Source organism: Vigna radiata, unplaced genomic scaffold (genome assembly GCF_000741045.1).
Source record: "Vigna radiata var. radiata cultivar VC1973A unplaced genomic scaffold, Vradiata_ver6 scaffold_374, whole genome shotgun sequence".
Taxonomy (NCBI): domain Eukaryota; kingdom Viridiplantae; phylum Streptophyta; class Magnoliopsida; order Fabales; family Fabaceae; genus Vigna; species Vigna radiata.
This window is the reverse complement of record NW_014542544.1, coordinates 105,170-120,334: the sequence shown is the minus strand read 5'-3', so window position 1 is coordinate 120,334 and position 15,165 is coordinate 105,170. Positions and strand designations below refer to the sequence as shown.

The following is a 15,165-nucleotide window of genomic DNA, read 5'->3' as shown; positions in this document are numbered from 1 at the left end:
ATAGTTGTTATTTTAATAAGTCTTTATTATCTTTAGTTTTAGAAAACTTCTTCCGAGGTTACTCAAACCAAAATTATTAACATTATTTTAAAGTTAAAATCATTTTTTGGTGTTCTAATTTGTTTAAAAAATTTAATTAGATTCCTAATTTTTATTTAGTTTAATTATGTTTTCTAATTTTTCACAACGATTCACATATTCATATACGTCAGGTGTTAATTTGTGATATTTTTTTTTCCATTTTTTATAAAAGAAAAAAATGGTCATTATCATGCTATGAGGTAATATTAGTTATTTTGACCCATATATCACGTTACAAGTCAATGTGAATACCACATGATACAATATTTTATTCAACTTAGTTTTTGTATTTTAAATTTTGATTCAATTTAGTTTTAATTATTTTTAAAATAAAACATTGTTAGGATAAAATTAATAATTAAGATTAATTACAATTTATATATATATATATATATATATATATATATATATATTAAAATATGTTTTTAGAATTTATACATTAAATAACTCCACTTAAATATTTAAATTAAGTTTATTTTTTACATTTTTAATTTTAATAAAATAATTCATTTTTAAAATTATTATATATTAAGCTAAAAATGTAAATGGATCTGTGACATTAAATTTTTTTTAAAAAAAGCTAATACAGAAAAATACATTTTTATAAAATTATTTCAAATATTAATCTTTTTAATATTTTAAAAAATGTTATAAGTCTAAAATAGGTATTTTTTAAAATTTAAATTAAAAAATAAAATTAATTTCAGATAGAATGATTTGATATATAAATTTAAAAAATTATTTTAACATGTATATATAAATAATAATTAGATTTAATTATTAATTTGATCTCATGTGGAGGACAGTCTTGTTCTATTTTAAAAAATTATGACTGAATTTAGTCAAAATTTCAAATAAAGGGATTAAATTCATTATGAAACACTTTCATACAACATTTACGCCGAAAGAACACGTATAGGTTTGACACATGACAAGTGATAGAAATTTTTTCTTTTATAAAAAAGTAAATAATTAAAAAATTAAAAATATCACAAACTACCACGTAACATGTACACACACAACATTAATGTCAATCTAATAAAAATAACCTAATTGGATCATATTTAAAATCTAAATAACTTAATTAACCGAATAAAAATTAGAGGTGTAATTAATTTTTCTAAATGAATTAAAAAAAAGGATTTTACCCTTATTTTATAAGTTATATATGCATTTAGAAAATAATATATTTTTTTATATAATTAAGAATGAGTTAAAAAACAATAAAATTTTGTTATGATTGTTAAGAAAATAAACACATGGTAGAGTCATAGTATCTTAAAGTCTAAAAAACTTATTTTGTAGAGATGTATTATAATAATTTAATAAAAAAATATTAGTATTATTTATTTTTGAGACATCTATTTAAGAGGTCTAAGTCAAAACCTTGTTAGGACTTAAGTCGATCCTGGCTTGAATAATGTATGGAAAGCAAAAGAGACAAATTTAGTAGTGGTGGAACGTAAGCTTAAGTAAGAGAAGAAGTAGTAAGGAAAGAAGAAACGAGAATAATGGAAAAAAGAATTTGATATGATATTATTATGATTATGGAAAAAAAGGAGAGGGAAGGAGGAAAAAGTGAATCAAAATGCAATGGCCAAATTGATGAGAAAGTTTTCCGAGTAATCATGGTAATGTCCTTCGCCGGAAAGCCTTCATTTAGATATTGTTGGGGCTTTGGGTGACAGCGCTGAGGCGCGTAAGTCATCTTCCTTAGTTGGTACAGCCTATCTGAAATCAATCCAAACACAATTTACAATGTTATTTTTGTCTTTTTCAGTATTTTATATCATTGTTTCCAGAGAGAACCTACCATCTTTATGTGAAATCCTCAATATTTTCAATCCACTGGAAGTTGCCACTGTCAGCTTCTCAAAATTTTGATCATCAAGTTTACTTTCTACTGCTCATTTTCATAAACCTGAAAGAAAAAGAAAATCCAACACGACACAACAGAACAGAAATTTTGGTTTGGAAGTATATAATATTATATTTTTTTATTTGAAGTATATAATAATAGGCATGTAGCAATTAGAATGAAAAAAATGGTTTGGAAAAAAGAAATGAAGTTACCCATATTGATTGGGTATCTGCAGGCTGTAGCACACCAGGCATCGCAGAATGATGTGGGGAAAAAGCAACCATGCCAGCAGTGACTGAAGCAATCCTTTTGCAAATCGGTGTATTCCTCCGCCTCAACACAAACACCCGCAGCCACAACAAGGCACACCAACAACAACAACAACACGTATTTTTTTCCCATTTTCTTTTATTTTATATTTTTCCTGCTGTTGTTGGTTTCTTTTTCCTCCTTCCCTGCCTTTCTCTTTCAACTATCATTTCCATATATACCTCCTTAAGTGCCTCCTTCACCACATATAATCTCACACTTTCACTGCTATAATTTCGCATTCTTCCTACCAAAAAATTATAATTTAACTAACTATACTTCTATATTTAGATAAAACAAACATATATTATTTCTTTTTCTTTAATGTCAAGTATAAAAGAAACTATAATAATATTGAATAAAAATATTAAATAATAAAAATAATCAAATATATATCTTGATAATAAGTTACAAAACTTTAAAAGTTAATACATGTTTGTTTCGTTACCAAATAAATTAGAATTGTTTTAATAATTTAAAACCGGAACGAGATACGGAGACAGACAAATTTGAATACATTCATCTTTGTCACTATACCTAATTAATCGACATCAAAATTAAGAGAGATTCAAACATATGCATTATATCTTAAATATCGTTTACTTCTCAGACTTTTGCTTATCTTCACTAGTACCCTACTCCTATATAACGATAACAGACTAAGTAAATATAATTATAAAATAAAAAATTAATTAAATAAAGTGACATTTAAAATTCTTCAGAGAGTAAAAATAATATAGAATAAATGAATGATAAAATAAATAAATTTAAAGACACTTCAATAAACAAAAATAATATAAAATAAACAAACAAATAAATTTAAAGATAATAAATATCTCATTTTCTTCCCTTCATAAGAATACATCAGTATTAGAATTGATATTCTTTGGACTGCTTAAATTTCCTACAATCTGTTTGCTTCTAATAATATTTCTCTTGTGTTCCACTATTATTTCTCTCTCCTTTTCTTATCATGATTGCTTTCTATCTGTTTATAGGTCAATAGAATTCTTTTTTTTTCAAGTTAAGAATACAAAAGGAGATAATTTTTATCCATGAAAAAATATTATGTAATTTTTTTCATATATTTTAATCTATAAATATTCTGCTCTCGTACCATTTTATTCATATAAATTAAAAAAATAAATTAAGAAATTTTTAATTATACATTTTATACTACATTACAAACTTATTTAACTAATTATATATATCGATCTCAACTATACACATGTTATGTGATGTTAGAGGTATAAAAAAGCTAGGATTTAAAGTCATTCTGTGAAATATACGTACTAAATAAGCAGTTAAATCTTATAAAAAAATTGCCCTCCAGTCATGTCATTCATAATTTATTTAAAATCTTACAAAATTGCAGTAAATAAATATATTTGACCGATTCATAGTTGTACGAATTAATAGAACTTTTTAAGTAATGTGCGTAGATCTTAACATGGGCGGGGATAGCTCAGTTGGGAGAGCGTCAGACTGAAGGTCGCGTGTTCGATCCATGCTCACCGCATTTTTGTTTTATGAATCTTTCCGATGTCTTCCATATCTTTTGCTGCTGCTGTTTATTATGCTTTTGCAACAACCACTGGTGTCTATAGAATCCAATGCTACTTCGTTGCTAAATATATCCACGGTTGCCCTCATTTTAAGGAGAAAAGAACATCGGAAATTAATTAAAGTATAGTATTTAAGAAGAGGATACAAATTAGGAAGTAGTAAACCCAAAACAACAGTAATAACAATATTAATCAAGGTTTTCATCAAATAAAAAAAACTAAATACATGACAAATGAAGTCTAGTCCTAAAATGTGTCGAGTTCACTACGGTTAATACCATATCAATATTAGGAGGTTTAACCATTACATATCCGTATCTCAAATCAGAATTCATTTCCATTTTTCATACTTCATACATATAGTTATGCATGTGTTGCTATACAAATTTAATTAATTATTCATATGCTTTAAAATAATTAGAATTTTTAAATATATATTATTTAATTAGTAATTTGATTCTTATATTTAAATATTTAGTTTTTATATTTATTTTTTATTTAATTCAATTAAGTCTTAATTTTGTAAATAAAACTTAATTCGATTTCTTCCGTTAAATGTTGAATATGTTGAATTGAACTTACTGTAACAGCGTTTGAAAATGTTAAGTATAAAAATTTAAATAACTTGACTTTATGGTTATTTATTTAAATTGCTTCATAAATATTGTTTTAGTATATACATTTTACTGTGGATTTTACTTTTATCAATTATTTTATCTTTTAAATTTTATAATTATTTTTTAAAATATACTTGTATAGGTTTAATACTTTTTTATTTTAATAATTAAAGAATTAATTTTATGTTTTGTTATTATAAAGTTAAGTAAACACATATCCGTTTAAACACGTGTGTTTCTATTTGTATATATAAATAAAAATTTGATTTGAATATAAAATCATATTAATGAATAACTCGTGTTTAAGTTTAGCTATATTAAAATAGTTAAACAATATGTCAATTCCATTCAATCGTTCATGTTAGTTATATCAAAGGAAATAAATATGATATATCAATTATTCTTGTTTTTCTTTATATGCAAACACAAATGAAATATATATTTATGACTATTAATAAAGGAAATTGATTTTTAGTAATTATTTGTTATAAGCTTGTATTTCAGTGCTCATTTCACTTTTACTAATAAAATTAATTTTATTAATTATTGATTTTTAAAATTTTGTAATTATTATCTGAAAAAAAAAAAAATATATATATATATATATATATATATATATATATATATATATATATGTGTGTGTGGTTTGTTAACACGCGTACGCCTGTTTTTTTCAGTTGATACGTTCTAACAATGTGTAACGGATTATAGTAGACAAAAATACCCTCATATATCATAGATTCTAAGTTTTAAGATCAAGGATATTTAAATAATTTTTATTCTCAAAACTAAAAAAGAAAAAAAAAAAAAACACTAAAATCTTTACTCACCTCCATCATTCCTCTCAACCCTTTATCTTTTATCTCTCTCCCTCCAACACTGTCATCCCCCAATTAAAAAAAAATCAGAAACTCTTGCCTAACCGTAATCCACCTTCCCCACTTATCCAATTTGTTTCTCTCTCGTCTCCATACTCTCCCTCACCCACACACAACAACCCGCAACATCGTAATTTGTTGCTCTTGTTCTGTTCGTTCCTTTGGAGGATGTTATATATTTTCCCTTCTTATTATTATTATTAAATTTCATTTTTAAATTAAATCATGTAAATAACCTTCATAAATCAATTAAATTTTCATACACAATTTACACATCTACATCACATTTCATTATATTTTTAAAGAACAAAATATTTTCCTTTATTGTCCTTTTCCCTTTACACAAAGTGTTTCTTTTTCCTTTCTCTTTTGGTATGGTATACATGATGTAAGATTACAACCTAGAATTGAAAGAATTGTACTCGTAGGGAGCTCTTCTATACCTATTTCTTTAATTTCCTTATGTCCCTTTTTTTATCACTAAATCAACTTCTGCAGGCGTTTAGAATAAACTTTAACCACTTGCAAGATAAAAAAAATTAAATCATTTTTTACCTTTGAGATTTGGAAAGATTAACATAAAGTGACAAAGTTTATATTCATTTTACACACATTAATAAATATAAAATGATTAAACTTTTTCAATTAAACAAATTGGATAAGTGAGGAAGGTGGATTAGGGTTAGGCAAAGGTTTCTAATTTTTTTTTTCAATTGGGGCAACAATAGGGATGACAGATAAAATGTTGGAGTGAGAGAGATGAAAGAGAAAGGGTTGAGAGGAATGAGGGAGGTAAGTAAGGGTTTGGGTTTTTTTTTAGTTTTGAAAATGAAAATTATTTAAATATTTTTGACCTTAAAACTTAAAATGCATGACATATGAGGATATTTTTGCCTACTATAATCCGGTACACATTATTAAAACGTACCAACTGAACACGTTATTAAAACGTACCAACTGAAAAACACACATACTTTTGGTAAAAAAAAAGGAAGTGTATGGTTGATGGAAAATAGAAAGAAGAGAGAGTGAGAAGAAAATGGATAATATTTAATTTAATGATTGTTATAATGATCTGAGGAAAGGAGGATAAGGACATGAATAAGAATATTGTCTCCTCTGTGGTTGATGAGAAAACCCCATAACTAACCGAGGTCTCAATGAAAGCCTTGCATTTCTCCTGCGTAGTCGTCTTTCTTCAAAGGAGGTTGTGCTTGAACCTTCCTTGGGAATTGTGGTGCTTCTGCATGTGCTTGTGCCAAATTTGCTGCATCGTATATTTTAAAATCACAAACTCAGTAATAATAAAATGTTTATCAAATAAACACAATTATACATGTCAAAAAAAAGAATTATGAATCACGATATCAATACGCCAGTGAAATCTAATCCGTAAGATGAAGAAGAAATTAATTTCTTTATATTCAATGTTGTTGATTGATTAAAAGAATTGGACAGAAGATAAATAGATTAAGTTATACCGCTTTGAATCCCTGCAGATGCACAACCGAATCGACAGACGAAGGTGCAAAGCATTGTAGGGTTATCTTTGCACTGATAATCAAGACAACTGTTAACGCATTGACTCATACGATCTATTTGAGCATCAACACCTGCAGCGGCTACGAGGCACACCACCAGCAACACTGCAACGTATTTGTTTCCCATTTTATTTTCTTTTCCTGTTGCCGTTGCCGTTGCTGGTGGCTTTCTTTTCCTCCTTTCCTCACTTTACTTTTGGAAGATAAATGGTATATATAGCTCTCTAAATCGTTTACGAACCACAAACAGAGTCAATGTCTCAAGCTAAAATTTGGGTTCATGTAATTACACGTCTAACTTTAAAACTAATAATATTTCAAATACACTAATTTTTTTTATAATAATTTGAAACTACTTTTTATTAATTTTTTTCTTTCTTTTTTTATACTTATTTTTTCCATATTACTTACTTTTTTGTTGTTGTTATTATAAATTTGGACTCAAAAAAGGCTAAATATTAGCATTTTATGAGTTTATGAGAATATTGTCTAGATACATGTGGATGGTTTTCCAAACAAAAATGATTATTTTCCTAATCATTTTATTTTGCAACGTTGGACTAAGATGCTAACAACGGTCTTGAAGTCAAGTTAATTTGTCCACTTCTAGGTTTTCAAGAGAAATGTTCTACAAATTGATTTTACTGAGAAATTTATGAGTTCATTATTTTACAATTTGTTCAAACTTATAAGTTAGCAGTTGAAATTCAACAAATTTTAGTACTTTTGACAACTCCTCCGTTTTAGAATCAAATCTAAAAATGGATTCTCACATTTGAACAAAGAAAGGAAGGGTTACAAAAAATGGATATCCACATATATCACTACGAAAGACAAAATAGCTAAAAAACAATGGGAGACTCCAAATGATAGATTTAATATTGAACTTGAACTATCACTTAATAAGTTATAAACTATAATTTGAATTTAATGCTAAACTGAATTAAATCATTTATTAAACAAATGTTAACAAAATATATTAGAACAAATTGTTTTATGTAAATGAATGAATTAAGAAAAAAACATACATAATGTTAGAAATGAACTTATAATGAAAAAGAAAGGTAAGAGAAAATTACAATATATTGTCTATATAACATATTCATTGCTACCTTCCATAAAATGTTGTTTTTTTTTTCAATAGGGAGAAGTATAGTACACATAATCAATTATAATTAATGTGAACTATTAATCTAAAAGTAGAATAAAATATATAGATTAACTTGGAGTGATCTAAAAGTAACTTGATTCCTTCTCTGATTTTTTTTTAATTATTCGTAAAACTTTTGAGATTTATTTTAAGTAAAATGCAAAATGATTAAAGTTAATATGGATTAAGAATGTGCCCAAGTTTATGCGTGGCATAACTCTAGTGAATGTATAATAAAGGTATTCAATTTTAGTAAATTAAAATTACAGTGATAATGTGATTCAAATTGGATTGTTCACTTATAAGAAGTATTTTAATTAGTTGGATAATGTTTATTGATTCTTTTATAGTCAGAAAAACAATCATCCGTATCTTGTTCTTTTATAAGGGTTGAACATCAATCATGACTGTAATGACTGTAATTACATGTAAGTTAAAATGGTTTAAATAATTTGAGAATTAGTAATTGTAAAAGGATATGATTGTACTATGATAATCACTTATCATTACTTATAATTTAAAATCTAATATTTTATAAAAAGATAAAATATATTAAAATTGATTATCATGACGATTGACATTATTTATCACGCTACACACATTTTTACAAATGTTTTTTTTTAAAGAAAACACAATTGGAGTCTCTTCTTTTATAAAATAGACATTAAAATTATTAAGATGTTGTTATTTATTACTTTTATTATTATTATTATTATTATTATCATCATCATTATAATTAATCATTATATTTAGGAAAAACCTGATTATAGACATATCTAGTAGCTACAATTTAATTATGAATAGATTTATTCTTCTTAGTATTTGTAATAGTGAATTATAATGTGTTTAGATCGTGGATTAATGAATAAAAGGGCAGGAGATTGTATTCCAATAAATTTTATCATACTTTAATAGATAAAATATTAAATAAAAAAGCATAATCCACTGAAAAAAAAAATAAAAAAAAAAAGTTAAACTTTAACCCCCTAACTACTCACTAATTAAATTTATATAAAGGCCTTAAATTATAATTGACAATTTATTTTTAAATTATCAAATATTTGTAACAACGTTATACAAATTATCTATTATTTTTTATTGATGATTTTTTTAGAAAGCTCAAATAGTTATTGTAATTCCCTTCCATTCAAACTGAACAATAATACTAAATTAATATAATTATTCTCATCGTTGTAAATTATATATACTTCAATTCAAATTGAATATAATATTAAATCAATATAATTATTTTCATATTATCTTGTAATTTATACATACTATATTATTATAATAAATAGAATTATAATACATTATGAAATATTGCAAATACAATTTTGAGCGTAATAGGGGTATGAATACAAGTAAATATGATCTATATACATATATGAAAATAATAAATTAAATATAATATATCCATCAATGATCAAGAAAAAAAAATTGTCCATAAAATGATTTATTTGCTCGTCATTCGTAATGCAAATCCAATTTTAATGAAATTTTTTTATACTTGAATTCTTAATAATATATATATATATATAAGAAATTATCTCATTCAATAGTATATATTAATTATATTAAAAAATAAATAGTTAAAATATAAAAAAAATATATATGTTAATCTCTCCACGCAAGCGCAAACAAAATATATATACTAATTAATGAAGAAAACAAAGTGTATAATTGGTGGAAAGGAAAATATTTAAATTAGTAAAAGTTAATAATTGAAGGAAAGGAGGATAAGGACATGAATAAGAAGATGATGTCCTCTTGTTGATGAGAAAGACCCACGACTGTATTTTTCCCAACGTATGTACAAGCTGAGGCCTTATTAAAAAGGAAAAAATCTCTTTAACAACTTTTTTTTGATAATTTTTTGACAACGCATACATGACAGTTTATGATAGTCTATAATTGGTCTGTTTCAAATATTTTTTTAAACAAATTCAAACAGACCAATAAAATAATAACACGTGTCCTGTTATCAAAAAGTTATTAAAAAAGAGTTGTCAAAATATCATTGTCCATTCAAAAAAAAGCCTTGCATTGCATTTCTCCTTAGTCTTTCACCAATGGTGCTTTTACCTTCCTTGGGAGTTGTGGTGGTTCTGCCAATGATGATCCTGGTGCTTCTGCAAATGGTGATTCTGGTTCTTCAACCAAATTTGCTGCATCGTACGTGTGTTTTAAATCAGAGACTCAACAATAATAAATGTTTATCAAATTACACATAAACATGTCCACAAACTACAATAACTATTTTAATATAATGCCTTATGATCCTTAACATTTTTTTTCTGTACGATAGTGGAATCTAAACCCTAAAAGAAGAACAAATGAATTTCTTTATATTACACGGAACATAGAAAACAAAAATTACAGATATGTAAATAAATTAACTTACTTGACATCCCAGCAGCTGAACAACCGAAGCCACAGAGGAACTTGCAAAAGTTTGAGGGGTTCTCGCCGCAGTCAAATGAGACACATTTCTCAAAGCATGGTAGTTGGGTGTCTTGAGCATCAACACTTGCAGCGGCCATGAGGCACACCAACAACAACACCGCAACGTATTTGTTTGCCATTTTCTTTTGCTGTTGTTGGTGCTTTTGTTTTCCTCCTTTCCCTACCTTGCTTTTGGAAGAGAGATCAATATATATATAGTTTTATAAATGGTTTTCAACCACAAACAAAGTCAACTTCTGTTGCTAAAATTTGGGGTCCTTTTTACTTCTTAATTTTAAGTAAAGAATTGGAAACCAGCTGATTAATAAATTAACTTTCTTCCACCTTTCGTGTTCCAACGCCAGTTTGCAGCGTGATTAATCAATCAGTCACGTGCCCAAGTGAGAAGATCTCTATGTTGTAAACCTAATTTACTCAAAACAAAAAATCACTATAACCTTTTCTCCTTTGTAGCAACGAAAAATGGCATAGGGTTCCTATTTTCTTCAATGTGACTACTCGGATTGCTTATAAGTGATCAAATTCGGTAGAAATTTGCTTCTGATTTTGCATGTTAAAACGGTTTTAATAGATAATTATTTTGAGAATCTAAAATCTTTTTACTAGCTCAATATCGAACGCTTTAGTCATTTGTATTCTCATTTTTTTTATTCAATTGGGAACTACCACCAATATATCATTTATATATAATACTATAAAATGATAAAATGATTGTCATCAAACTTTTGTAATAGATACAATGGTGTGAACTTCTATAGCTAAAGTTAATAAGAAATCAAATATGTAGTCAATAAGGATGAAAATGATTGTGTTAATATGCAAGATCCTATCAAAACAAAGATAATAAGTGAACAAACTTGGAGGCTGAAGAAATAACAAGAACTTCAGTTTCCAAACTTTTAATATATATACATCACAACACAAAAGTTCATCAATAAAAGAAAAAGTACTAAGCAAAAGCTTTATGATGAATAAATATTCCCCAAATGTGGGGTCCGAAACCATCTTAAATCTAACAAAAAGGCACACTGGGAAAGAATATATATTTATATGTTTGGTGTTCACAAGATGCTCCAAACATACAACCTAGTAATATTTGAGAACAGCAAATCCGAGTGCAATGAAGAGAAGATAAGGTGGGGCATTGTAAGATGTCATGGCAGATGATGGAGTGACATTGGTGCGGCCACTTCCCGTTGAAACAGATGGGTTACCAGAATCCGCTGATGGAGATGGTGGAGTCAGAAGAGAAGAAGGTGTGTCAGATTGTGGTGCCAGAGACGGTGAAGTTGGTGATGGGAGAACAGTGGAACCTGTGCAAAAGACGAAATGGAGTATATGTTAGTATCAAACTAGAGAAGTTTTTTTATCTGAAACTATACTGAAAGGAAATATTAACCTTGAGGACTAGGGGTTGGAGAAAATCCAGAGGAAGCTGATGCAGGCGAAGGTGAAGGTCCGAGAGACACTGGTCCTGTACAAAGTTTCATAAAATCATTCAAAAGCTTAGTTACATTTAGGAAAATGTTTGAATAAGAATTTTGAGTAACATGTTCATGGAAGTTAATTAGGATTTTTAGCTTTACCAGGAGCAGGAAGTGGTGAACCCGAGGCTGCAAAATAGGTAGAAAAAAAAAAAACACTACTTAATTAGCTTTACTGATAAACAAGATTAAGAATAAAATCTAGGATGAATTGTACTTTAAGGAGGTAAATCAATACTTTTTTTTCAGCTAATTTAGAATTTCATATTTTCAGTTTTGAATCTTATAAAAACGAAATTTTCCCTGATAGTACTCTCTCGTTTTGTTTTATTGTTCATAATTATTTCTACACATTTGTTGTCTATTTTTGGTTCATTAAAACCTTTATTTTTCTGTAATTGTATATTTTTTTTCCCACTAACGTTCTTTTTATCTATTTTTTTTGTTAAATTTCGTGAACTTCAGATTAAAAAAGAAACATGTAACTACAACTCTAATTATGGTTCATAAACTTACCAAACAGCAGCCAAAGAAGGTTAAGCATATTTTGTTACAACTATATAATATAACTTGAATTTCGAAAATTCAGAAGCCTCTTTTTTACATTTAGATAAACTTCTTACTCGATAATCACGGATAAAATGGAAATAAAAAATACGTTTATTTTATAATTTAAAATAATCCATGTCTTCCTCTTAAATAATTTAAAAAAAAATTTAATAGTTTTAATAATTACTAAATAACAAAGAAAAGAATTAGAAAAGTGTGAAAGGAAGAAATGAAGAAAGGAACCTTTGCATTGGAGTGGGACCCCGGGCATGTTGCAGGCACGAGGGAGAGAAATGGCTACGGTTCGATTGAGGGGTATTCTGAAGGGAACGCTGCCGGTGACAATGAGACACAAACACTCCATGCCACCACTTGTGAGGGACTTGAGGGCACTGCAGCACTCTGTCGTTGGCGAGGTTCCATTGACACTGCTATTTGTCAGAAAATTCATACAGGGTGTGAAGAAACTCCCTACCATTGATGCGTTACACGGCGTGCTGATTTGACCGTAGCTTGGTGCAACCATGAACAGAGCCATCGCTAACACCACAGCTGTGCGGGAGAGAGACCCAAAACTTGCCATGATAGGAGTTTGTAGAAGAGATGGAGAGAAAAATGATGGTTAAGGGAATTTATAGATGGAAGGCATGAAGATTGGGAAGAGTCAAAGTTGGTTTAGAAGCTCAACTACCGTAACCAATCAATGCAAAATGAAAGAGTTTTAAGTAGGTGGGATTGGCGTGTTTGTGAGCAATGCAGAACCCAATTTGGCTAAGCATTTTAAGCTCACCAAGTGCCATCTAAAACTTCCTACCCTCATTCTCTCATCGTCTTTCAACTCATACAATGCTTTTTTTTAGTTCACCTGTTCACTTCATAATCCACTATTTCTAAGTTTGCTTTTCTTCCCTTTTACTTTTTTTCATTTTTGGATAAAACTTATTATTATTGGTTAAGCCCATTTTTGGTTAAGCCCAAACATGGCTGTATACAAATATCTAGGGGAAGAAAAAACATAATCGGGGGTCTTCCATCCAAAGTCAGACTTTTATGATTTTGAAATATTAAAATTTAAATTTTATAAAATACTTTTCGAAAGTCATTTAAAACTTTGAGTGTATATAGTAATTGCTTTTATTGATAATCTTTACATTGTTTAGGGTGTATATAGTAATCCCCAAAAAAAAAATTGAGACTTTGTTTCACTTTTCACGGTTGTGAAATTTAACTAGAAAAGTACTTCAATTAAAATTTTTATTATGATTGTTAGTAAGAATGTCAACGTATTATATTTATGTTTTTCTGACTTTTTTAAAATACTACGGTCTCCTTTTTCTAAAGATTTTTTTTTTCTTTTAAATATGACTGAGGAAATCAACCCATGGTAAAAGCAATTAGTGCTTCTTTTTTCATGAAAATAGTTTTTTATAGATTAAACTTTAACCTTCTATAGACAATGGAAAGAACGAATGCTTTAGATTTTATCATTTCAGAAATTAATTTGAAAAGATAAATTTTACTAAAACGTGCTAATTTTTATTTTGTCAATAATAAAGAATAACATATAAACATATAAAGGTTAACATATATAGTACGTTGATATTAATTGAGAAATTTCTTTATTAATACGTCTTTTGTAAACAACTTTTTCTAAATCTTAATTAAATAACAAGTTTTTGTAAACAGTTTTTTTATTTACGTATTTGTATTAAATATCACGTTAGCATTAAATTGTACATTTACATCTTATCTAAAATAATATCATTTTCATATAGATAGATTCAATCAGTATGATACAGATGAATTTTTCATTTTTAATTTAATTAATTCTTTAGTGATGGTATTTTAAAATTTAAATTTATAATTAGTATAAATTTATTTATTCATTTTACATTATATATACAGTTTGATACTTTAATCTATTCAAGTAATCTATATTTCCATTTGACGTTTTGATATACAGTTTTTAAATATCTTTATTATTAGTTTTGGAATTATACTAAATTTTATTTTACATTGTAAGGTCATTAAATTAAAATTAGACATTTCCCACTAGTAAGCATGTCAAGAATAATCCCGAGAAAAAAAAAGTGATTTATGTAAAAATAAACATACGCATAACTCATGCATTTAAAAAATAATAGAATATCCCTTGGAAACAAAAAATATAATTAAATTTTTGTTTCATATTAAACAGACGCTAAACTTGAAAACTAGTACTTTATCCATGCAATGAGACTATGTTTTTAAAATAAGATATATTTATTACATAAATTTAATTTCATTAAATTTAATTAAAAAATAATATTTAATTTTTTTTTGTAAAATTAAATAAAAACATTTTATTAATTTTAATGTAGAAATGTATTTAAATTATTTATATTTATATTTTTTTATTAAATTGTTTTTAACAGTTCAAATTAGTAGAATCCCTCTATTAATTTAAAATATTTCAAAATTGATATTATACAAAAGGCAACATAATATATAACTTATATGTATTACATATTACTAAGTTACATAACTCAACACACACATTCTATATGGATAGTTATCCATAAATAAAGGGAGACAATTCGAATTTGAACATTATATAAAGAAAATAATGTCTGGTTTTTATTTGAAACATAAAGTAGTTGTTTTCAATATACATAAACTTGTAGTTCC

The 15,165-nt window shown here is 26.8% G+C and overlaps 1 protein-coding gene and 1 long non-coding RNA gene across 2 annotated transcripts; both read right to left on the bottom strand.

Moving 5' to 3' along the window:
- Positions 1 to 1,560: 1,560 nt before the first annotated feature.
- LOC111240897 lies at positions 1,561 to 2,381 on the bottom strand. The gene is made up of 3 exons (XR_002666527.1): positions 2,155 to 2,381; positions 1,895 to 2,002; positions 1,561 to 1,812 (listed from the first exon to the last, which is right to left on the bottom strand). It is a non-coding gene; the product is annotated as an uncharacterized LOC111240897 (long non-coding RNA).
- An 8,932-nt stretch (positions 2,382 to 11,313) lies between these two features.
- LOC106780179 (flocculation protein FLO11) lies at positions 11,314 to 13,110 on the bottom strand. The gene is made up of 4 exons (XM_014668436.2): positions 12,742 to 13,110; positions 12,052 to 12,078; positions 11,865 to 11,939; positions 11,314 to 11,778 (listed from the first exon to the last, which is right to left on the bottom strand). Exons 1-4 carry the CDS (start codon positions 13,079 to 13,081, stop codon positions 11,552 to 11,554), a joined length of 669 nt encoding a protein of 222 aa, XP_014523922.1. The 5' UTR covers positions 13,082 to 13,110; the 3' UTR covers positions 11,314 to 11,551.
- Positions 13,111 to 15,165: the final 2,055 nt, after the last annotated feature.